Raw genomic sequence first — 23,572 nt, 5'->3', positions numbered from 1 at the left:
TGAGTCGCAGTGAGGAAGAAGAAGCCACAAAGGCTGCGTCACTGTTGCATTTCATCTCCTGAAACAATCTTCCAAGTAAGAAATTTTAGGGTTTAGTTGTTGTTGTTGTTGTTGTTGTTGTTTATGTTACTAGAAGATCGATCATATCATATTTGACTGATTAATTAATTTCCTATGTTTGTTTGTAGAAGTACCGACATGAATTATTCCCTAGTAGGTAAGTATATGTTTTTGTTAGTGTTGAACTTGCTTGAGTTATGATGTTTGAATAGGTGTTTGATGTTTGAGTTATGATGTTTGAATAGGTGTCTGATGTTTGAATTATGATGTTTGAATAGGTGTTTGATGTTTGAACATAAATTAGGTGTTTTAATGACTACTATTAGTTAATGGATTATGATGTTTGAATTATGTCTTTGAGATCTTAATTAATGGATTATGATGTTTGAATTATGTTTTTGAACTATTATAGTTTTATGAGATATCAAGTCTTCTAGCTCCTTCTTTTTTTTGTTGACAGAGTTCCTTTTTTATTATTGTATTTGGCCGAGAGAAGGTTCAATGACTTTCGTCTTCCATTTTCTCGTGTATCCACTGGTTCTTTACCTCTGATTTTCTTGTTCATTGAAGAGCTCCTATCACGGTGGTTATGTTTACGTGAATCGTCTTTCCTTAATTCATTATAGAGCTCCCACTATGTGTCGAGAAGCTCTTTTCTACACCAAGCTATGTGGGGCAGAGCTGTGGTCTAAAGCTGTTGTGGCCGCAGTTGCTATGCCTTGTTGTTAGAACTTGACTGTCCTTGCTTGTTGTCCCCAATCAATGGCCACCGCAGGGTGTTCCAACAACCTACCAGGAAATCCTATTAGACAGGAAACATAATTTATGACGACCCGACTGAATAAAATTCAAGATATCCAAAGATTTATACAAAAAAAATTCCCATCTTCTTTACCAACATAAGATTGATCGACAAATTATTTGATTGAGGATTCAAAACGAAAGGGAAAGATACAGATAAAAGATAATAATTTAGGCGAATAAACTATCAAAACAATGAGGAAGTACTTGACGATCATTTCATCTAAGGATCATCGTCATAAGGAACAAAGGCGACAGGCGATGGAAGAATCATAATAGGTCTTCCACGATATTGAAACTCGGCTAAAATGGAAGAATGAGATGGTTGGTAACACCCAGAATTTCCTGTTAAGTCAAGCTGTTCTAATCTACCTGCACAAAATAACAAATATAATTAGTTCAAGATGTTTCTTCATTTTTATTCAATTAAGTTCAAAGTACGAGTAATTAAAGTATCGTCACCCTAAATGTGTCCCGGTTATAACACAATTAGAACCTGATTTTATCATTATCAAGCAATCTGAGTTTATCACAGAGGTTCATGTTGGTATCATCGCTTAGTGCAGCAGTTCGTACGTAGAGATGTACCTTTTGAAAGCTTCAGTGCAGAACATATAAATTCCAATGATTCCGAAGGCATAAAATTATACGCGGCATTGATTCTGATAAGTTGGGGAGTCCTGGAGATGAGTTCCACAATGAATTTTGCAGCTTCAATTCCACCTCGGTTCTTGCTGTCAAAGATAATGACATGTTAATATTCCAGAAGCAATTAAGTTTGAGTTCAGAAAAAGTCCATATTTAGCTATAAGCAAAAGAGCATTCTAAATTTGAAATAATGCATATTCAGTGAAAATGGAGAAAGTGGGAAACAACAACATTTTATGAAATTTTTTGGAAAAGGTAGGAAGATGATAGCATCTAACAACAAAGCTATTGATAAAGTACCCCTAGATGACCCAATCGTGCCTCGCTTGTCCAACCATTTGAGATCTGTTTCATTTTCGGATTTTGGCGAATCGGCCCAACAAGCAAGGCTCAGAGATTAAAGGAGGTGGAATTGGGCCATTAGAGAGATGGTATTGATAGAACATTTCATAAACCTAAACGTCACAAGTGGACTAGACATTAGAAATTGTATAACAACCTCATGTTGATGTAGGAAAGTTTCATCTCCTTCGGTAGTTTCTCGCAGAGTTCACAGAAGCCCGAAGTCCCCAGCCCAATTTCTTCAATATTGAGTGAACTAATGTTTGATGCACCCAAAAACTTCGCCAACGGTTCGGCAACTTGCCTGGACCAAAGTGAAATTGATATCAATATTTCTAGATGAACTTTAAAATGAGAAGTAACAAAAAATTCATTTAGAGCCAGATTTAAAGTACCTCCCAAGATCATTATCTGCAATAGAGAGAGAATCCAATACTTTCTTCAACGTCGAAAGTTTATCCAAAAGTTCAGTTACTCCATCATATGAGAGGTCACAATTCTCTATCTTTACATCAGATAAAGGAGAATCTTTTTCAGACGCCTCAACAAAAAATGGGATCAGATTTCTGCAAAAGTTGATTAATATTGTTGAAAATTTTGGCCAACGAATGTGAAGATAGGTTCGAGGAACAAGAACAACTTACCTGATTCCATCATCGCCAATAGGATTTTCACTTAAATCCAAGCTTTCCAAGTTAGGCATTTGGTGTAAAGTATATCTAAGACTGTTTATATCATCCTTGCGCAAGTTATTCCCCCTAATGTCAGATCAATTTTTTTTGTCAATATCTTCAATCAAATTTCCCAAGAAACAAAACAAAACTAAGGTGGTGTTTGTTTTCTTTCTCACTGTCTGAATTTGAATCATCTGAATAAAATAAACCCAAAATCAGTCATTAAGGCGAGTCTGACATCCCAAGTTGGACAAAGACAAATAGTCTGAAATCGACTCGAGTCAATTCAAACCTAAAGTGAAATTTCAATTCCAACTTGGAGAAAAAGAAAGTACTACCTAGGGGGGATGAAGGAAGAGATAAAGGCGGAGTCAAATACCGAAGATTAAGCACGCGCAAAGACCACAACGACTTGCTTGTTCCTACTGACGGCAAGCAGTTCGAGAATTTTCTGTTAACACCAGGAAGCCAACCTGCAATCTGCAAGCATTATCTATGGTACTTCTTACTGCTACAATTAGTAAAATGCAATAATCACTGAGCAGGAGTGCAGAACTCACGTTGTTGTCAGATAGGTCCAGAATAGAGAGACCAGATGAAGCATCGAGAAGGGTATCAAAAACCATCTTTGCAAAACTTGGGCCTAGGCGATTCTCGGAAAAGTGTAGGAAACACAAGGACCTAAAGCCACAAATACTTGTTTCAATAGCCAATACGAATAGTTGAAATTAACGTACATGTGCTGAAAATACAGTAGTTTCTACTCCATGAGAGACTTATACCAAGCATATAGCTGCAAGCCAGTTTTTACAATGAGAAATTACGAATCTACGACCACTTGGCCAGCTAACGACAGAAAATAGATAATATCATATTTTTCCCACCCTTACGTTTAATATAAAATCCATTCGTTTTCAAAAAAGATAAAATAATATCTTGTCCTTATTAAATATTTGGAGTTATACATTATAATTTATTCTCTCCCCGTTTCTCTTTTTCATTCTAACCTTCAACTACTTGGTTTTCATACAACATATTTATATGAAACAATAAATTCGTGAATCCACATTTCCTGTGTTTTTGGGTTTGGTATGTCTTCAAGTTCCAGTATTAAGAGTCAAACCAATTGTGGGTAGATAGATTTAGATATTTACACTTCAAGTCTTCACAGTCAAAATTTGCTGCACATTTTTTCCTAACAGTTTTAAGAGAAGTGATATTTAACAGCTTTATAAACCCCAAACTCGCGTCACCAAAGAAGAAAGATATTAGAATCTCTCTGCAACTCAATAATATCATGGTAACTGATAAGAAACCTCTCTGAAGGGCGAAGGTAAAACTATTCAGATATTTATAGTTAATTTGTAATTTGATTAGACAGATGACTATCCCAAATGGATGAACCAATGTGTAATGCCAGAATAACAGTTTATACCTTCCTAAGGAAAGAAAAGATACGAGTCCCGATGGTAAAGAGACATCATTGCTTTCAAGAACACTTGATGCTTTTATTGAGAAGCACTGAACCCCATGTGTTTGAATCCCATCGGTGTATAAAGAATTACAAATTGCATTGGTCACAGATGATGAAAATTTGCAGTATATGAACTCAAGTGATGACAATGCATCACTGTTCTGTTTCAGAAGCTTGCATGTCCCATTGACCTGTGCCAAAGTTGATCAATTTTTTTTTCCAATCCCAAAGTCAATCGATATTTAATTTAAAATTCCAAATTGAAGTTGACTTGTTACATACTAATAGGCAAAAACAACTTATAGATATGACATAGTGAGTGAAATTGACTCATATAAAATTTCCATGTCATGTTCTTTTGCCAACAAGAAATAAATGAACAAAAACAGAAAGAAGAAGCTCATGTTTTCCAACCGAAATAACAAAATGATGGCACAATCCTGGGTTTCTATTGTCAGAGTTCCTAATGTCTATGAGCAAAAATACCTATGAAATGATGTAATACTTACGTGCTCTTCGGATTTGATCCCTCGTATGACCAAGCTTCTTAGCTTGCTGTACCTTAATAATCTCTGGTAATTATAAAGTCGTTAGTTCAAGTAAACGACGAAGGGAAGTATCTACAAACATACTCAACAATTGAAATTATGAATAAAGATTTTCGTAGGCTTTTCTTATACGTTATTTTTCGGGTTTAACTGGAAAAGTAGAAAAGGACTCAGAAAAGATGACATACGGGACTATCAGAACAAAATGCTCGATATTGAAATCATTGAAGTCCATACTCATATACTTATTCGCAAGTTTCTAAATTGTAGACATCCAACAAGAAATAGCAAATATGCATAATGAATTCTAATAACAAAAAAGAAGTCTGATTGAATTTCCAGGGCGAGAGTGATACTGTATCTAAAGCTAAATAACTAAGAACAGATTTAGTTGTCCTCTATTTCTATAATGATGTACTTACAGATATCTCGGGAACACAGAGCACATTTTGAAGTCTCAAGCATCTGGAAGGAGAGAAAAATAATAAACAGTATTAGAAAAGAAAGGGAATCACATTTCCTGATTCTGAATCCCTGATTATAGTTTATATTGGAAGTGTGAGATACGGTGCTTTTAAATGCTATCACCTGGTGTAGCACCCAAATTCATGGCAATGGTAGGATAGTTTTGAGTAGGCACAAGTTGTGTGACATTGGCATCTTGTATGGCCAATAGATTTCAGAATAGTGTCTGCGCATATGGAGAAAGATAAGATAAATAAATTCTTTTTAACTAATTCAATGTGAAAGAACATACGAGAAGTTAGAGAACTAATATCATTACTATGTTAAATATAACAGAAATCTCCATTAATTCGTCTCGTCTTTATTGTTTCCTTCTTTCTATCATGCTTGCTCGATCGTAACCTTCCTTGACCAATGGCTAGATTGAGATCATGGCAATAACAACTTAACCACTAAATGTTGGAAGAAAATAATACTACAGTTTGTCTTTTTGTCATTGCTTCTAGAAAAAGAGTAGACCCTCGCTTGGCATAAAATATTGTCAAAAGGATGTATGTTACATGGAAGAATTAAGTATGCTAGACGTAGAGATCAGCATCATACAAGATCACGTACTAAATAAGTGATTTATAGCTTTACCTGGAATTCTTATTTCACCGAGACATCCATCAAAAGATGGAAGTAGTGCTGCCTCCGCTGATTTATCTAAGCAACTGTTCTTTCAAATAAATAGAAGCAGGGTTCTCAGTAGTAACTTAAAAATTCAAAAGCGAAAAGAGAACAGGACTCTGAATCATAGTTTCAAGAAGAAAGAAAACGCACTTCTGTAGATGTGTTTCCCAGTACATCTGCTGCCAGTCACCACTAAAACTAGTCAGCTCAAAACCTGGCAGAGTTTGCTTTGTCAACTGATTGATTGGTTGAGCCTGCCTGACACCATCAGGCCATCGTAACTCAAACAATGACTTCCAACTTAAATTGAAGGCACGATATCTGGAAATCAAGCATTTGAATCACAGCTGTACAAGATTATTTATACACACAATAAGTACCGAAAGACGTTGGATCATTGATTCAGTGCCAAACCTTCCACGTTTCTTTCCGTCCTTAAAACCATCAATTGTAGATTCATCAAAATGCTTAAATGACCTGTTGAAGAAAGAAGAACAAAAACAGTTACAATCTCCCCAAGAATATGTATACAAATTCCTATGGGCGGGCTTCTACTGCCGACTCCCATCAACAGACAAGAACAACGAACTTAAAACGAAATCACATTTGAACGTGGAATCACATCCGGAGCTGAAGCTTAACGCATTCTAAGTAACTTCGAAGTATTGCTAGAGCTGAAACTCATAAAACGTGTGATCTATAGTATATACAAATACAAATTCCACCAGCTAAAAAATATACTTTCAACCTGAAACGAACACGGAAAAAAGAAAAGAAAATATACGAGCATGTATGCGGTCTAGTAAATTTAAGATTTACGATCAATTCCTTACTTCTCTCTTCCAAGCAGATATCAGCAACCCATCTCTCTATTGAGACGTAATTCGAGTCAACTCTTCTTCATTATATTATATGCAACCCATCCGACAATCACACTTTCACGAGACATATACTGATTTCAGGAACGTAATTCACTTATCCCGTCCTAATCTTCTTACTTTAGGTACATTAGATATCATATAATTCAAATACATTCAAACCCACAAACTAAACTCATAACTCAACCAAATGTTAAAACTTTTTTAGCAGCAGACTAATTTCAAAAACATAGTTAGAAGACCACCCCAATCTGCCATTTTTGCAATTAAAATCACAAACAAGGAAACATCAAAATAAATAGAATTAAAAAACTAACATTTGTTGATGCAATTTCTGCAAACCCAAAGGAGGTAAACGGGTAACCAAGCAATCAAACAAGTCAGTTGGGAGTTCAAATACGTTTTGCAAATATCTTTCATCACCTGGGAAGGCAAAAAAAAACAAAGGAATTTAGTAGGAATTTAATCAGATAATTGGGTAGTAAAATTGAAGCTTCACCAGAGTAATTAGAGAAGTACCATGGATGATTTCTGATGCAGTTGAATCCAAACACAATGACAATAAATCTGGAATCTCTTTCATTTTTCAAAGCTAGTGTTTTCACCCCCAAAAGTAGAAGAAAAGAGAAACCCTAGAAGAGGGTGATTGGGGGAATTAACATTAGAGGTATCACATGATCTTCTAGGTAATAGGGTAGTTTTAGAACAAATTATGGAGGGAAAATAGTTTTGGTAGAAAATTTAGGTCTCGAGTCAGATTTTTAAACCTAACTTTCATGAAAAGCGAACAAAGATAATATAATGTTTGAAATTGTTGAACAGAATTTAGACGAAATCTGATGTAGACACCCAGGTTTCGCATAGATAGATAGAGAAATAGGGGTCGATATCTGGTCGTCTACGTCAAATTCTTGCCAATTTCAGTATCTCCCTTTTCGAACATATATTCATTTTTGATAAACAACACTATCTTAGTCTCATTAAAATATTGCAAATTTTGAACGTAATGTAAGAGCATATGAGTCCCATATCTTTCGAGGATGTAATAACTGGATAGTTAGAAAAGACAAACAGTCAAACACTACTCATATTAGAACGAAACCAACACCTTCATTACGTGGTGACTCTTTCACTTTCTTTATCGACTTTCTCACTCTTCTAATGGACAGTTGGTTCTCATCCAAGTTTGGTTTGTTAGCCTTTTCTATCATTTTTTTGTTGGTTCTCGTCCAAGTCTGGTTTGTTAACCTTTCCTATCATCTTTTTATTTTTCTGTCTAAAGTATCACTACGTCATTATAATTTGATTTGTTTAGTCAATATTCTAACTCATCAATGTTGTCCTCCCGAAAAATAATTTTCAAACTAAATTTCAATTTAGTGACTCAACTAGTAAACAACTGCGAGAACTCAAAAAGTGTATAGTTTTTCATAGAACTCTATTTTCGCCATCGCCCCATTTTGTTATATAATAAAAAGTTAAGTAATATCTACTTTTATGTTTTTATATTTGTGACTAAACAATATATGAAATCTTAATCCAACAATAAGAATAAAATGAAAGATCACATAAATTTCATTCTTACTAATATAAATTGGTTCACCATAAACTTAAGAAAAAAGACATCATTAAATTCAACTCAAGAAAATCTAACCCACAAGAATCCAAGATCAAATCCAAACATCTCAACCCTAATTTTCTTAAAACACACACTAGCTAATACTAATACTTATAATAATATCATGAAATCAAAACTAAGATAATATGAAGGTATTTTTGAAGGTAAAGCAAAATTAGGGCAAGGTGTCCATGGCCATGATAGTACTTAGATTCATTGGGTGCATATATTGTTTAGTCATAATTTCAATTGTTGAGTATGTTTCTGACAATGATTCTATTTGCCTTTTCAGTTGGATGGAAAGGATCCCAAAATGCATATTCATCTCTGTTGGGGCATATTTCTGACACAATTGAGCATATTCCAATCCCATTATATGGTCCTTGTCCACAACAAGCTACTTCTGATGTAACAAATCCTATACCAAAACACACACATAATACCAAGTTAATAATATGAGTGTTCGAGAAAAACCGAAAAGCAAAAACATTCTGAAATCGGGTCAAGAGGATGAAAAAAATGTCCCATAATAAGAGGGTCACGTAACGTTAAATATAGTCGCTAAAAACATGCACTAAGAATATTAAAACCGAGACTTTTACAAAATTTATTATCGATTCGTATTAACATTTAAATCATCTTAACAAGATACAAAAATGAAAAAGAAAAACATACAAAATTCGAAACAATTCTATATTGAAATATCTTACCATAAGCTATTGGATTAGTAATGAAATCATCATGCATGTTAAATGCATCAGCATAAATGAAGACATTTGTACCAATTTCGTTGTTGAGATCATTCAGCATTTCAACCAGTAGGGCTGGTGCATTTTGTAGAGCTGGTGCACACTCTCCATTCCTGCCTCTCATTGCCCTCTCTGCTGGTACACATCCCATTGGGCCTGTCCCCGTTAAAAGGACCCGTCGGGCTCCTAATTCGTATAGTCTCTGTAACATCATTCATTTTTACTAGATCACCTTACTACAGGAAAACATTTAAAAGAAGCGTAAAAAGAACTGCAAAAGTGTAAAAATCGTTAAAAAGAACACCTCATTGAAGCTCAAAGATTGGTGTAGACCGAGTGTATAAGAACTTGAGTACTTAACAAAGTCAATTGGGTCGGGGCAGGCACCATAACTCCAACTCCGTTTAGAGTTTGTAGAGAGCTTCATTACGGAAACCTTGAACAATGTTCATACAAAAAGTAAGAAACCCACAAACAATGAATATATAATTAGGAAACTATATTATGACATTCATGGTTTTGTTTTGATAAATTTGTAGCTAATTGATATATTTGAGTGCTCTTCGACATTGCTAAAGCAGTGTCGGGAGGAGAATTCCATATGTATATGTACTACGGTGCTCTAAAAAGAAACATAAAAAGTCAATCTTATTTTAAGAAAAGTCTTTATTCTCCGGAGAATTTTCATTATTGGTCAAAGTCGGGGCCATAATTTATCATCCATCGCAGAGAAAGAGAAAGGCAGAAACAAAGTTTCTAGGGTTTCTATGGCTTCGGTGAGTTTTTAATACTACTAATATTTCTTTTTAACCGACGATGATGAGTATGATGATGTGTTTGATGGGATATTAGGAACCATGGCCGAGTAATCGAGATCTTTCCGACGTTCTAGCGGGAAGGAAGAAGATTCCACACAGGCTGAGTCGTCTTTTAATTTCACCTCCTGAGACTATCTTCCAAGTTAGAAATTCTAGGGTTTAGTTGTTGTTGTTGTTTATGTTGTTGTAGAAGATCGATCATATCATATTTGACTGATTAATTAATTTCCTTATGTTTGTGTTGTAGAAGTACCAACGTGAATTACACCCTAGTAGGTAAGTAGTAATTTTTTTTTTTTATTTTCTTAGTTAAAAAGTTAAAACCTAGGGGCCGCTAGAGTTTGGTTTAGGGTTTTTGATGAGTATGGATCTTTCTATCTATGCAGTAACGTTTTTTGCTGGATGGAGAAACGTATGAACCCTAAACGACTATTAACAGAGGGGTTAACTTTCAAGCAAATGAAGAAGGCTACTACTGATCAGGCTGCTGCTGATGATGATGATGAGGAAACAAAAGAGGAGGGTTCTTCTTCTGATTTGATGATGAAGAAGAAGAATAGTAAGAAAAGACCATTTTCTTCTTTACTTATTGAGGGTTCAACAACATAAATAATACTCCTAGTACTAGTTTATGTTTTGTTAGTGTTGAACTTGATGTTCCAATAGGTGTGTGTTCGATGTTCGAATAGGTGTTTGATGTTTGAACATGAATTAGGTGTTTTAATTACTATCAGTTAATGGATTACAATGTTCGAATAGGTGTTCGATGTTCGAATAGGTGTTTTTGAACATGAATTAGGTATTTTAATTACACTATTAGTTAATGGATTATGATGTTTGAATGTTCCAATAGGTGTGTTTGATGTTTGAACATGAATTAGGTATTTCAATTACTATTAGTTAATGGATTATGATGTTCGAATTATGTCTTTGAGATATCTTAATTATTGGATTACGATGTTTGTATTATACTATTATAGTTTTATGGGATATCAAGTCTTCTAGTTTTATGTTGTCGAAAGAAGGTTCAATGACTTTCGTGTTCCATTTTTCTCGTGTATCCACTGGTTCTTTACCTCTATTTCTTTAATGGTAGAATAAGGTTCATGCTGTACTGGAGATCTAATGTGGTTAAGTTGAGCTGAAGCTAGACTTTGTGTTCCAGTGATAAATCTGGAATATAGATGGTTTCTTTTTTTGGTATAGCACTTCACATCTGATTTTCCAGATTACCCGCCAAGTAGTTAGGATGTAGATCAAGGAGTTGTAATATTCCTTATCCAGAGACATCAATACAAAGAGCGAAGGGTAAGGCAAAGCATACATTCCTTGAAAAAGGCCATTCAAAAAATATGTGATGCGAGTGATTAGTTTGAATATTATGTGACCCACATAGTCTAAATTCTAGATTTATGAACCTTGAGAGGACTTCAGTTGTTGGAAGCGAATTATTGGACAATATCAAGAGGAAGAGTTGAATTCTTGGAGTGCATTCAAGCGCAATTCAGGTTGTTAATTTCTAGTGAAGATATTATACATGGATTTCACAGTATACACTCCTGACTTGGTTGGGTTCCAATGGATTTGGTCTTCACTTGTATTATTTAAGGGGATAATGGTGATTTTATATACTATATCCTCTGAGAATAGTTAATCTAGCAATTCAAGATTCCATTCATGGGTAGTAGTTGTTGGATTGGTTTCTATAAACTAAACTTAACAGTGTGGAGACGATTACCGACAACAGGAAGTTACTCATGGTAGTGTTTTTTAGCTAAGTCAGACCGAAATCTGATGTGAGGTTTTTATTGACTCGAGTCAGATAATCAGATTTCATAATGTTTGGTTTTATCTGCCTCGTCTAAATGGCTGATTTGGGATGATTTTAGATCCATTTGATTCAGACAATTGAAACCTGAAACTAAGAAAAAGAAGAACGAACTGGTCCTAAAACCTGAAACTAAGAAAAAATTAGAATTTTATTTTTACCCCAAACAACTAACTTTTTCAGCTTCTTATTTCTTTCATCTACCACCACCATCTCCGGTGAAGTCCACCATTTCCGGTGACAATTTTTTTTTGTTCTCCTCTCCATCTCCGGCGAAGGGGAGGAGCCCCTTCGCCGGAGCTCTGGTTTCCAGATGAAACTAGATCTGGTTTCGTCTGGAAACCAGACGAGTTTGGTTTGAAGAACAAACCAGACGAGCTCCGGCGAAGGGGAGGAAACAGAAAAGAGAAGAGACATTGAGAAGAAAGAAAGAACAAGAGAAGAGAGAGAAGAAAGAGAGAAGAGAGGGAGATGACAGAGAAAGAGAAGAGAGAGAAACATAAAAGAGAAGAGAGAGAAGATGATGAAGTCGCAGGCAACATCCGGCCGGCGACTTTTTTCCGGCGACATTAAAGGTGTGTTTAGTTTATTTTTTTTATTTTCCACGGTCTTTCCCGGAAACTTTTCTGCTTTCCCCAAAACAGTGGCCTATAGCTATAGGTTGTAGAAACATATACCTTTAATGTTTCCTTTATATGATTCAAATACCTTTGATGTTGAGGGCAAGTTAGATAGAGCACGAAGAACACCTTCTTCTCCTTGAATGATGAATATTAAGAAACCATCTTTTTTTCGATTAGAATGAGAATTTTGTTAATTCCGGAATTCCCCTTCATATAGTATGCAAAAGAAGAAACCCTTACATAGTCTAGACACAACTAGGATGAGGCGGTGGGAACCCCATCTTCCTCTAGATGGCTGCCTTCTTGGGCCCGGCCTTGGTCTGGCCATGGCCTTAACCTTGATCTGGGCATGGCCTTGGCCTACGCCGAGGCCTTTACCCTTAGGCCTGGCGTTGCCGAAGCTAGGCCACGTGACAGGCCCGGTGCGTCCCATGCACGACACCATGCCCATGGTGGTCTCCACCCCTTTGGTCAAGACCCGCACCTTTCTTCCTTTTTTTAATTGCAACTTTTGATCAAGTCAGACATCCTTATGTGTGTAATCCGTTGTAGGATCCAGTTGCCATTAGCCTGGAATCAACTATTTGGCTCGACGATGGTAGTTGGTTTCCAGCTAAAACTCCAATCCCTAATGCGATTGAACTTGATGATCTTTACCGATCCTTTCCGACTATTTGATCAAGTAAGTTTAACTCTCCGTTCGATTTACATATACAGTCATGCCATGAATATGCTATGTGTGTATTTATAGTTGATTATTAAGAAGCATGAAGATCCGGTTGGGGCCTTTTCCGCCACATATCAATGAAATAATATTTTTTTAAACGCAACGAGTGCGCGCATCATGCATAGTGACTTATGTGAATACTTGCAATGAAATGTATTTTTTTTCAAACAACATAGAAACTAATTATAACTGGAAAATCAAGCGTGTCTCAGAGTTATTCCGGAGTAGTTACACAACCTCAGTTCCATTTTTACCGATATGTATAGTAGTATAGACTGAACTAGTACCCGTTCATGGATCGTAGGGATTTATTATATTTGAGCCATTTGTTGCATGTTGATTGGGTAACAATCAGAAGGTGGACCTCTCCAAACTCTTTCGGCAAGGATCGCATTCACTGCTTGTGTCGGATGGAAGGCATCCCAGTACACATATTGATTCCTGTTTGGACATGGAACTGAGAAGCGACGACAAGTTATTCCTGGACTTCCTTCAATTCCACAACAACCTCTGTCGACCACATTTAATCCTGCCAAAACCATTACCTTAATGTCAAGTTCACCACAACCAAACTTGTAAGTTATTTTGGACTTGAATATGAAAATAATGAAACATCGATCGATCTTACCATAAATAGCTGGATTATTGAGAATATCGCCGAGGGCACCATACATATTAGAATAGGCAAAGATGGAACCTGGATGATTTTGATTGAGTTGATCAACTAGTGTATGAAGACCAACATTGAAGGTTCCAAGTATCTCGTTCGCGTAGGAAAAACACCTTCCCGGTGGAGCTTGACCCGTAGCTAGTTGATTAGGAGTGCATCCTAATGGTCCTATACCTGCTATCAGAAACTTCCTTAGCCCTACACTGTAGAGTGCCTGTCATTATGAAAATAAAAAATTAAAGCATCTATTATTATAGGTAATGTTAAGTTTGTGATCTTCTAAACGAAAATCAAAGGGGAGAGGATCTAGACATTATATTCTTGGTACTAGATTGTTGTTCTCCCGTGTGGTACTATTTTCACAGGTAATAGCAAAGATATTAAATTTGGGTCTCTGCCGGAAACAGAAAACTTTTATGGGAATATTTGGTTAGTATGGAAAACATATTGCTCATTGCCTGTTATTCCTTTTTAGTTGAGTTTTTTTTTTTTTTTGAACTTTTAGTTGAGCTTGAAATCGAGATATTATGGTCACTTCGGTAGAAACTTGACATTCAATATTGTTGGTAAACGTATGTATCTAAAATTTATAAGCTTACCAGAATCTGACGGGTATAGCTATTAAGGAGAAGGTTGGCGAAGTCCTCAGGACTGTAGTTATCGCTAGAAGGGTAGAGAGAGGGCATGAGGTAATTGTTGATGTAATCGTTGCTGCCGAAGGCCAACACTGCAATAGACCTTGCCAAATAATGGCTTAGGTTCGTACTAGGTCCCATCTGAGCCCTTAGTTGGTTCAACGTCGTCTCGAAATTCAGGACTTGTTGGCTCAAACTATACCTTTCTCCCTGCAAACCAAAAGTTTTATAATAAGGGTGAACTCTTTTGAATGGACACCATGTAATTGAGGAAGAAGTCGATGAGGAAGAAGTTGATGAGGAATAAGTACATAGTGTTGGCCGGTCTCATCAAGAATGCCTGCATCTGCTGTAGCATAATTGACTCCACCAAGTATTCTTGCACCTCTTGTGTTTGGATCGGCATAGGCTGGAGCATATTGAAGACCCAACTTCTCCACTGCAATAAAACTCAGTCTTCAAATGAACGAAGAGTTCGCGGACTAGGCTGGAAGGTTCATGTATTGATCTTAGTCCTACAATACTGATCTACTAGACCTAGTTATAAGGTTGTACATATCTAACATGTATATGTACAACTCAGCTAGGCTATTTGGTACATGCCTAAGTTAGTTTAGTGGAGACGAAACCTGGGAGTGCTTGAGGGTAGGTTTAAACCAGCGTCCATTGCCACAATAAGTGATTTTGAAACATAAATAAATGTAAACATACAAAATAAGAATGCACAACTGTTATCCTTCCATTTGGCCTCTCCCCCAACCTTCTGATGTGGCAAACTTTCCGTTGAGTATATTCTCTCTCCATTTGCTCCACGCTCAAGTGATATGTCGCCACATCAGGCGGAGCGCTGGGACAGAGACCAAGTTGAAGGCTGAATAGAATTTCTCATGTAATAAACATTTTACATGGTATATAATAAGACTTTTTCATGAGAAACTAGATTTACAAACAGTGGTTGAACAAGTTAAAAACTTCACACCATTTTAACAACCATTTCTCCGACCATTTCAAGAAATTGGATGCCTATGGGTAGTTCACTGCACTTCTATTTCACAGTCGTCCATGCTTGGGTCGATGTCATGGTGCCTATAGACAGCTCAAGTGTCATATGGGTCCTATAGTCGTGTGGGCAGCGTCACTGCCCGAAGTAAAAAAACATGGGAACACCCCGCTTCACTTTCCCGAAGTTCATACTCCATCTGGAGATGGAATTTGAAGTCCAAATCTTGCTAGTGCCTACAGAAAAACAAACTCTAACGAATTCGATCAAGGTTAGCTGGAGCTTATAGGACTCTTTAGGAATTATATGGCTGATAATGAAGTGGGCTTTCAACAAAAAGAAGAAGATTATGAGACGGCCCATGCATCATTACATGTATGCCTAAAGTCTGAAGACTAAAACTACATCAAGTTTGACATCTAGCTAACCTTTGCGAAAGTGCTTTAAACAAATGACCACATTAGAATTGAAAATGCTGAGAAATTTTGAAAATCATGTGGTTAAAGTATGATACCAAGAAGATCAACAATGGTTCTTCCATTAGAGAATCTCCCAGTAGCCCATCCGTTAAAATCAACTCCATAAGGTCTGTAATTAGCTTTGGCTATAGAATTAAGATAATTGCTATTTCCAGTATCAACCAGTGAATCTCCAAAAACAAACATTGCTGGGACCATTGGTGCAGCTCCTACCACTCCATTTGAGCAAGTGATCAGGAGGAGTGTAACGATGCCCGAAACACCGACAAACCACTCTCCTCTTTGTATATCTCTATTAAGCATCCTAAACTCAATTCTTCCTTTTCCCATTATGTATTTTGTGACGAAACATGAAATGTGGGTAAGTATGCTTGATGGATATAAAGGGTTTCTAAAGATGTAGTCTTGTCTGGTACAAGAATTTAGTTTTGTAACGTATAAAAGAATAACAAATTCTAGGTAAGCAATCCCATGAATTTCATGCTTTTCGTGTTAGCTTTATTCCTTTATTTATAGCTTCCTTTTCCCATAATTTTCAGCCTTAAAATTGATGCCAGCATTAATAACTTCAAAACTTGTTTATATGAGTTCATTATTATAATCTATTCGAAACAGACGAGGACAAAGAGCTTGCAAAACTCCTCACCGGGTATCAGGATATGGTTGGCTTTCTTCATGTTCATAAAGTAGCCCAGACCAATACACAGGTACTCATGAAATTTCTATATAGAAATGGTTAGTGATCTTAAATAGAGATTCATTTGCCGCCATCGAAAATCCATTATTAGATGCAAGCAAGTGAAAGTTGATAAACCTGTACGGAAGGCACTCACTCACTTTCAGATTATATTGCTGTTTCGGTCATTTTACATGGGAACCCATTTTGGGTTTGGCTTCGATTTGTAATTTGTTAAATATGAATCTAGTATTGATTGTTTAGCCTTTCTTACTTGTTCATTTACTTGGCAGGTTCCTGTAATTCTTGAAGCAAATACGTTCTCAATAAAGCTTCATCGTCGAAGATCTTTGGTGTTAGAGAGACTAAATCAAGCTCCAGTTGATGGTTCAAGTGGTAGTTCGTATGGTGGTTCTTCTGGTAGTTGTTCTGGTTCCTCTAAACCTTCTATCCTCGATTTCTAGTTCTCAATATCAAAATTTTAAGGGAGAAGTTGGCAAACAAAGATCAAATGCTTATTGACGGCAAGTCTTCTCCCCTTGTTCATTACAAGGTATAGCCAGTACAGACAAATGGTGGCAGAAGATCATCATTCGTTTAGATATTAGGTTAATATTATGGTCAAAGAGATTGCGCTCAAAGATTTCTATCAAATTTTGCCAATTTTTGTACTTACATTTTTGAATAGTTGTTTAGATTTGTTAATTTATGGCCTGGTTAGAGTGTTAGTTTCTTCACTTGATCACTTTGTTCAGTAACTGTTCTGATCTTGTTTAAGAGGTATAATATTGATCAAAATTAATTAGAATTGATCATAGATGACTGAGTGAACATAAAATAAACGAAATTGATAGCACTTTTAATCATCATTTTTAATCTGCTTGTTCAGTTAAACCAAGAGCTATTTTATTCTCTTCTCTTAGATTGTAAAAATGACTTTGACCTCTAGTTTTATATCATACGCCCTAATAGAAAAAATAAGGGCTCCTATTTATTTTTGGAGATTAATAAAGGCCAAGGGCTCCTATTTTTTGGAGATTAATAAAGGCCAATACGAACTAATTCCGTGGAGGTTGGGAGGTTGGAGTAGCGTGGTAGTGTGTGTACCCTAGTAGTTTTGGAGGCGTATGTGCTAGAAACTGTAATTCAATCAACAACTTGAAAAGTTGCGCCAGCACAACTTCAAAACATACGCCTCTAAAACGACTAACAAGATAAAACCCGGACGGGGTATAATAGAAACTCAACAAATGGGGCATCAAGAAGTTCTTTAGATTTCTGCTGCAGAGAAGGCTCTAACATCACATTGTCTATGCCTGTTTAATAGAATTAGAACCCTAAAAGGGAAAAAAAGAACCGTGATTCATGAATTTACTTAGAAAATGTGATTACATGCTAATAACAACAAAGTTCTTTACCGAGTATAAAACCATTTCTTGGCAGAGAATCATTTCCAAGAATACCAGTTCTCTACCTCTCTCTCTCTCTCTTCTATAGACCTATTGATAAACTGCAGCAAGAATTTCGTTTCTCTTTACTTGAATTCTTGAAGCAACTCATTGTGTGAGCAACTTCGAGTCACAAGCTACTATTTTTACCCTACCAACGTTCTCCTGACAGTCTTCGTTCTTGAACAAGGCATCCTGTAAGATGAAGGTCCATACATTGTCACAAAACCTGTATGTATGCAGATGTCCCTGTAAAATAGAAAGACAGTACGCGAAAAATTAGAGAGTTAGCTTCAATCTGACAAAATTTGCGAAGGGTTAGACAGAGAGAACTGCTCATTTGATCTGCTTCAATCTAGAACGTTTGAGCTTGTCTTCTTCAATATAATATAAGCAAATGTGGAGGCAAATAAATAACCATAATCTAGTGTCTCCAGTTGAATTTCTTTTCTCTGGTGAGTGGAAAGAATTATCTGATAGGGAAATATCTTGGCCTACATAGGTGCACAGACCAATAACTTCTAGTAATCACATCCTGGGAATTTATGTAAATCTGAATTAAACTTGCCACCGAAGACAACCCACCATCTCAAAGACATTGCCCGAGAGTTCTCTAATATGTCTAGTGAGACAGTGAAACTTTTATGGTTTTGTAGTTGCAACGTCTAAACTCTAACCAGATTTACCCCATATAGATACTGAGCAAGAAAAAACAGTATTGCTTGGCAACTGTCAATTTTAACGAGAAATAGCCAAATTATTTTAGATGTATACACATGTTCACTGTCTTCAGATACTAGCACATGAACCTTTTGGGATCTTATTACATGGAAGTATATTGTTGTATACTTGTATATACATAATCCACAATGACTGACTGAAGTATAATGTTTCAAGCCTTAAGAGAAGTACCGACGAAAAGCAACTCCAACCAATACTATTGTACACTAAATAGACTAGAATTTTTTTTTTTCATGTAAGCTTATCCTTCCAAATTGTGGAGACCTTCTTTATATCAAGAAATTTTGAGAAAATAACAGCCAGTGGTCGTTATTACCATTGTGAACCTAATGCCCTAAGTGGGATACTCTACAATCTCAATTGGAATTTTGGAGTGAAAGCAACTTTACAGGGAAATCAATCATTTTCTCTAGTAAAATGGCCTCCTAATGCTTTCAGGACAGTGGCCGAGCGCCAAAATTTGAAACACATCTCAAGTGGAGGCTCACCTCCACACTACCCACACAGCTACAGACTGTGGTAAGGAAATAGAGAAAATTGGGCAAATTTTCTTTCGTAAAATATGATTCATCGTTCTTTCACGCTTCAACTCCTTATATAATGTCTGCTGGCACAAATCAAAAGTTCGAGTTCCGGAGTTTTGCATTGGAGAAGTTCCCAAAGGTGAGTTTCTCTATATGACAAACCAAGCTAAAGATTTTTTTTTTTAGGTTTTGCATTGGGGATGCTCAGCTAGTCAGAGCTTTGCCTCCAAGAATCCTGAAACTCTAACCTATATAAAACTCAACATAGGAATACAAAAAAGCTCACCTTGATGGTAACTTTGCTCTTAACTTGGGTTTCCAGAGCCTCTGTCATTGACTGATAAAATTCACAAAAAAATAGACCTAAATATTATGAAACATTTTAATTCAAGAACAAATAATTCAAGAACAAATAATTTAAGAAATTGAAAATTACCTTATCAAATTGGATAAGAACTTGAATCGCAAGGTCAGGACTGAGAGTTGAATTAGAAACCATCTCATCTAGGGTTTCTGTTAAACACATACCAATAGTCGACCTCCTGTAAAGCTCAAAAGTCGCCATTCCGGAATCTTGATATGTTTGATAAAACTGAAAACGGAACCCTAATTGTTAAATAAAACGAAACCCTAATTGTTAAATAAAATCATATCTACAAAGTTTTAATGTAAATCAGAAGAAATTGAATACAAATCGATGATAAAGAGAAGAAAGAGGAGAAGGAATTTTCAAAAATTATACCGATCAGAGAGAAAGCGAGCGAGAGTTGAAGCTTTTATATGGTCGGGGAAAGAGAGAAAGAGGGTTTTATAGCTAAAATTGTAGGCGGTGGATGCACTTGTCTGTTTTCAGATCTACCGTATTATCTCGTGTGCAAGAATCTTGGCCGTTTAAATCAGTACTCTATTTTTACATCCAGTCTTTTTAGGGAAGTTTTATTGGGCACCCGTTCTTGTTTAAAGGGCCCCTCTTTGTGGATACGATACGTGTCCACCGAATTCACAAGAGAATATTCGGTAAGAACCCACCAAATGCACAAGAGATTATTCAGTACGAGTCCACCGAAATTCACTCAAGTAGTCTATTTTTGTAAATGTGATGGACTCGTACCGAATTCACAAGAAGGGCCTTTATACCAAGAATGGGGCCTACAAAACTTAACCTTTTTAAAGTCACATATAACATATGTGAACTGCTCCATTAACACAAAAGAGGGATAACAACTAACAGTTCATCATCAAGATTGGCCTAGCCAAATGCCATTCTTGTGAAGAAACCGCATTAATCTAATAACACTTCTGCTAGTCTAATGAACTGCCTTTTCATCACCATTGATAGCTTTGATTATGTTGTTAGAGTCTCCTTCCAGTATTAGAGTTCCAAAATTCAGGTCTTTGGCCATTGCTAGAGCATGAAATTCCGCCAATGCGTCCTCTTCATCTATTGTTTTGCAGCGAATATGGATGATTTTCTTGCAATACGATTAGCACGAGAATCGTGAAAGACGATTCCTATTGCTGCCTCCTCTGTAATTTTAGTAAATGAAACATCAAAATTGCACTTGATTTTGTGTTTGGTGGTGGGGAAATCTATTTCTTTAATGGTAGAATAAGGTTCATGCTGTACTGGAGATCTAATGTGGTTAAGTTGAGCTGAAGCTAGACTTTGTGTTCCAGTGATAAATCTGGAATATAGATGGTTTCTTTTTTTGGTATAGCACTTCACATCTGATTTTCCAGATTACCCGCCAAGTAGTTAGGATGTAGATCAAGGAGTTGTAATATTCCTTATCCAGAGACATCAATACAAAGAGCGAAGGGTAAGGCAAAGCATACATTCCTTGAAAAAGGCCATTCAAAAAATATGTGATGCGAGTGATTAGTTTGAATATTATGTGACCCACATAGTCTAAATTCTAGATTTATGAACCTTGAGAGGACTTCAGTTGTTGGAAGCGAATTATTGGACAATATCAAGAGGAAGAGTTGAATTCTTGGAGTGCATTCAAGTTTCCATAACTTAGATCAGAAATCTGTCACTTGCAATTCAGGTTGTTAATGTCTAGTGAAGATATTATACATGGATTTCACAGTATACACTCCTGACTTGGTTGGGTTCCAATGGATTTGGTCTTCACTTGTATTATTTAAGGGGATAATGGTGATTTTATATACTATATCCTCTGAGAATAGTTAATCTAGCAATTCAAGATTCCATTCATGGGTAGTAGTTGTTGGATTGGTTTCTATAAACTAAACTTAACAGTGTGGAGACGGTTACCGACAACAGGAAGTTACTCATGGTAGTGTTTTTTAGCTAAGTCAGACCGAAATCTGATGTGAGGTTTTTATTGACTCGAGTCAGATAATCAGATTTCATAATGTTTGGTTTTATCTGTCTCGTCTAAATGGCTGATTTGGGATGATTTTAGATCCATTTGATTCAGACAATTGAAACCTGAAACTAAGAAAAAGAAGAACGAACTGGTCCTAAAAACTGAAACTACTACCCAATAAAACCCTAGTTCTGTTTGATTATCTGATTAGATGAACATGAGACAACGATGTACAGAAATGCAAAATGAAAACCCTAAATTAGTAATAACAAATCAAAATGAGTGTGTTTACGTAGGCTTACCAGAGAAACCCGCGAGAAAGCTTACCAGAGATGACCAGTTCGTTCTTCTTATTCCCTGATGATGGAATCGAGCAAAACCCTAGTTCTGTCAAGATTCGAGCATAACCCTTTTAGAATCAAGCAAATGAAACTAAGAAAAAGAAGACCTAAAACCTGAGAACTAATACCTAATAAAAACCCTAGAATTTTACTAGGTTTTACTAGTTATGTTAATCGATTTTGAGTGGATGAACTTACCTGATGATGCCTGGGGTTGGAATCGAGTGAAGAAGAGGTATTTCTCGAGTGATTTTGAACTGCTGAAATCGATTTTAGAGAATAGCATCAAGTTTTGCCCTAGCTATTGGAGGAAGAGGGAATGGAGGGAGTGAAATCCCGTGTTTTGCTTTTGAGTTGAAAATGGACTCAACTCAAAAGGCTTAAAACTTGAGGGACCAATTTGTAAAATATGTAAAACTACCCTCTTCACTCTGCCAACTCAGGATGCTATGCCCGGTTGGACTGCCAACTCGGCTCGCCGGGATTCGGCCGGGAAAACCGCCGGGCATAGCATCATTTTTGAATAAAAAAATTCACTCTATTACACATAGAAACATCCCAAAACTTTTCTTCCCCAGAATAAATAAAAAATAGTATAGCTTGTCAAATACCCAAACATGGCTCCTTCCATGGCTTCCACAAAACAAAAAAAATATTATTCCAGTTAGTTGTTTCTTTGTGTTTTATTATGTAGATTGTAATACGAACTTTAGGCTATCTTTTTTCCAAGATAGATCTGAAATTTGATTAGAATCCACATGTTTCTTTTCTGGAGTCTGATTTGATTCGAAGTCTCTACCGAATCGAGTCAACAAGTTATGTTCTTAAAACATAAGTTAGATCTCACATACAAATCAATTTAAAACATCTCCAATGGAAGTATGGAATACTCAACCTCTAAAACTTAGTGCCACTTAAGATTTGTCGATATTTTATTAAAAAAGCTTCTCCAATGGGACACTCTACTAGACTCTATGATGATGTGAAACATTTATTAATAGAGACTCTCAAGAGAGACACTCTAAAAACTCTATGTAATTTGAGAGTGACATACGTATTAAATAGAGGTAATTGAGAGTGACAAACTAATATGAGTGTTTACAGAGAAGGGCGAATTTACTTCAAAATCCATGTACAATTCCCTGCTAAAAAGTATACCATCTTCATCACAATATTTGGAATTACCAAATAATATGTGTTGGAGAAAAATCTGGACTAAAGTGGATGTAATCCCTCGAGTGAAGTTTTTTATATGGAGGTTATTAAATGATGCCCTTCCAACGAAGAAAAGAGCTCTCCGATTTAACTATCAAGTTTCGACAGTTTGCTCAATTTGCAATATGGAGGAGGACATCGACCATATCTTTCGTCGATGTAGACTAGCAAGGGAAACATGGATGAATTATCCACTGAATCAAAGATTAGAAGGTGACACTCAAATTAGAAACATAATATGTAGGTGGTTCGAGGGTGAAGAAGGAGAAGAAACTGTGGCGGTAAGATTATATGTGTTATGGGAGTTGTGGAAAGCAAGGAACAAGTGTATATTCGACGGGGTGATGCCGGATAGTTACTCCATTATACAAAGTGCTCTATACACTTCTCAGGAATACTTAAAAGCAAAGAAAGAATCAGATCCAGATAAAGAAGAAGATTGAAGGGAGCCTATTCGATATTGGCTACCGCCACCAACAGAAAAATTAAAAATAAACTTTGATGCAGCTTATAAAAATGGAAAAGCAGCGCTAGCCGCAGTTTGTAGAAATGCAAAAGGTGAGTTCGTGTTGGCTTTAACAA

At 36.3% G+C, this 23,572-nt stretch overlaps 4 protein-coding genes, 1 long non-coding RNA gene and 1 pseudogene across 7 annotated transcripts; 2 read left to right on the top strand and 4 right to left on the bottom strand.

Annotated features, from left to right (window-relative positions):
• Positions 1-924: 924 nt before the first annotated feature.
• Positions 925-7,654, bottom strand: LOC147536149 (uncharacterized). The gene is made up of 16 exons (XM_086640195.1): positions 7,082-7,654; positions 6,880-6,985; positions 6,099-6,161; positions 5,835-6,005; positions 5,652-5,725; positions 5,136-5,238; positions 4,970-5,012; positions 4,509-4,571; positions 3,961-4,190; positions 3,086-3,206; positions 2,905-3,005; positions 2,496-2,609; positions 2,247-2,417; positions 2,009-2,155; positions 1,450-1,595; positions 925-1,233 (listed from the first exon to the last, which is right to left on the bottom strand). Exons 1-16 carry the CDS (start codon positions 7,143-7,145, stop codon positions 1,085-1,087), a joined length of 1,866 nt encoding a protein of 621 aa, XP_086496321.1. The 5' UTR covers positions 7,146-7,654; the 3' UTR covers positions 925-1,084.
• Positions 7,655-8,355: 701 nt separating this feature from the next.
• On the bottom strand, positions 8,356-9,140 carry LOC147536148 (GDSL esterase/lipase At5g33370 pseudogene; annotated as a pseudogene).
• A 302-nt stretch (positions 9,141-9,442) lies between these two features.
• Positions 9,443-10,672, top strand: LOC147536147 (uncharacterized). The gene is made up of 4 exons (XM_086644532.1): positions 9,443-9,705; positions 9,782-9,889; positions 9,995-10,023; positions 10,134-10,672. Exons 1-4 carry the CDS (start codon positions 9,697-9,699, stop codon positions 10,354-10,356), a joined length of 369 nt encoding a protein of 122 aa, XP_086500658.1. The 5' UTR covers positions 9,443-9,696; the 3' UTR covers positions 10,357-10,672.
• Positions 10,673-12,750: 2,078 nt separating this feature from the next.
• On the top strand, positions 12,751-17,202 carry LOC147536145 (uncharacterized). Its single transcript, XR_015226325.1, has 3 exons — positions 12,751-12,880; positions 16,325-16,416; positions 16,679-17,202. It is a non-coding gene; the product is annotated as an uncharacterized LOC147536145 (long non-coding RNA).
• LOC147536146 (GDSL esterase/lipase At1g71250-like) lies at positions 12,992-16,162 on the bottom strand. The gene is made up of 5 exons (XM_086644530.1): positions 15,745-16,162; positions 14,542-14,669; positions 14,195-14,440; positions 13,554-13,809; positions 12,992-13,454 (listed from the first exon to the last, which is right to left on the bottom strand). Exons 1-5 carry the CDS (start codon positions 16,037-16,039, stop codon positions 13,237-13,239), a joined length of 1,143 nt encoding a protein of 380 aa, XP_086500656.1. The 5' UTR covers positions 16,040-16,162; the 3' UTR covers positions 12,992-13,236.
• A 527-nt stretch (positions 17,203-17,729) lies between the features above and the next one.
• Positions 17,730-22,351, bottom strand: LOC147536144 (transcription initiation factor IIA subunit 2). 3 transcript variants are annotated; one of them, XM_086644533.1, is made up of 6 exons: positions 21,974-22,148; positions 21,737-21,821; positions 19,841-20,625; positions 19,535-19,690; positions 19,385-19,435; positions 17,730-18,082 (listed from the first exon to the last, which is right to left on the bottom strand). In XM_086644533.1, the coding sequence occupies exons 4-6, from the start codon at positions 19,661-19,663 to the stop codon at positions 17,942-17,944; spliced, it is 321 nt and encodes a 106-aa protein (XP_086500659.1). In that variant the 5' UTR covers positions 19,664-19,690; positions 19,841-20,625; positions 21,737-21,821; positions 21,974-22,148; the 3' UTR covers positions 17,730-17,941. The 3 variants fall into 3 exon arrangements, with proteins under 3 accessions (XP_086500659.1, XP_086500662.1, XP_086500661.1); XM_086644536.1 differs by lacking the exon at positions 19,841-20,625 and having other exon boundaries at positions 21,762-21,821; positions 21,974-22,351; XM_086644535.1 differs by lacking the exon at positions 19,841-20,625 and having other exon boundaries at positions 21,974-22,172.
• Positions 22,352-23,572: the final 1,221 nt, after the last annotated feature.

This window comes from Eschscholzia californica, unplaced genomic scaffold (genome assembly GCF_041429995.1).
Source record: "Eschscholzia californica isolate CP2 unplaced genomic scaffold, dmEscCali1.0.p SCAF_5, whole genome shotgun sequence".
Classification (NCBI taxonomy): Eukaryota; Viridiplantae; Streptophyta; class Magnoliopsida; order Ranunculales; family Papaveraceae; genus Eschscholzia; species Eschscholzia californica.
The sequence above is the reverse complement of the archived record's forward strand: the minus strand, read 5'-3'. Positions and strand labels throughout refer to the sequence as shown.

Coding starts and splice junctions, on each gene's coding strand:
- LOC147536149 (XM_086640195.1), bottom strand. CDS start 7,145: ATGAAAGAGATTCCAGATTTATTGTCATTGTGTTTGGATTCAACTGCA. Junction 5,239..5,651: donor CGGTGAAATAAGAATTCCAG/GTAAAGCTATAA, acceptor CCATATGCGCAG/ACACTATTCTGAAATCTATT. Junction 1,596..2,008: donor CTTTCCTACATCAACATGAG/GTTGTTATACAA, acceptor TATCTTTGACAG/CAAGAACCGAGGTGGAATTG.
- LOC147536147 (XM_086644532.1), top strand. Junction 9,890..9,994: donor CTCCTGAGACTATCTTCCAA/GTTAGAAATTCT, acceptor TTTGTGTTGTAG/AAGTACCAACGTGAATTACA. Junction 10,024..10,133: donor CGTGAATTACACCCTAGTAG/GTAAGTAGTAAT, acceptor CTATCTATGCAG/TAACGTTTTTTGCTGGATGG.
- LOC147536146 (XM_086644530.1), bottom strand. CDS start 16,039: ATGGGAAAAGGAAGAATTGAGTTTAGGATGCTTAATAGAGATATACAA. Junction 13,810..14,194: donor GCTATACCCGTCAGATTCTG/GTAAGCTTATAA, acceptor TCATAATGACAG/GCACTCTACAGTGTAGGGCT. Junction 13,455..13,553: donor CAATAATCCAGCTATTTATG/GTAAGATCGATC, acceptor TGGTTTTGGCAG/GATTAAATGTGGTCGACAGA.
- LOC147536144 (XM_086644536.1), bottom strand. CDS start 19,663: ATGGCGACTTTTGAGCTTTACAGGAGGTCGACTATTGGTATGTGTTTA. Junction 19,436..19,534: donor TTCTTATCCAATTTGATAAG/GTAATTTTCAAT, acceptor GAATTTTATCAG/TCAATGACAGAGGCTCTGGA. Junction 18,083..19,384: donor AGAGCAAAGTTACCATCAAG/GTGAGCTTTTTT, acceptor TCTATTTTACAG/GGACATCTGCATACATACAG.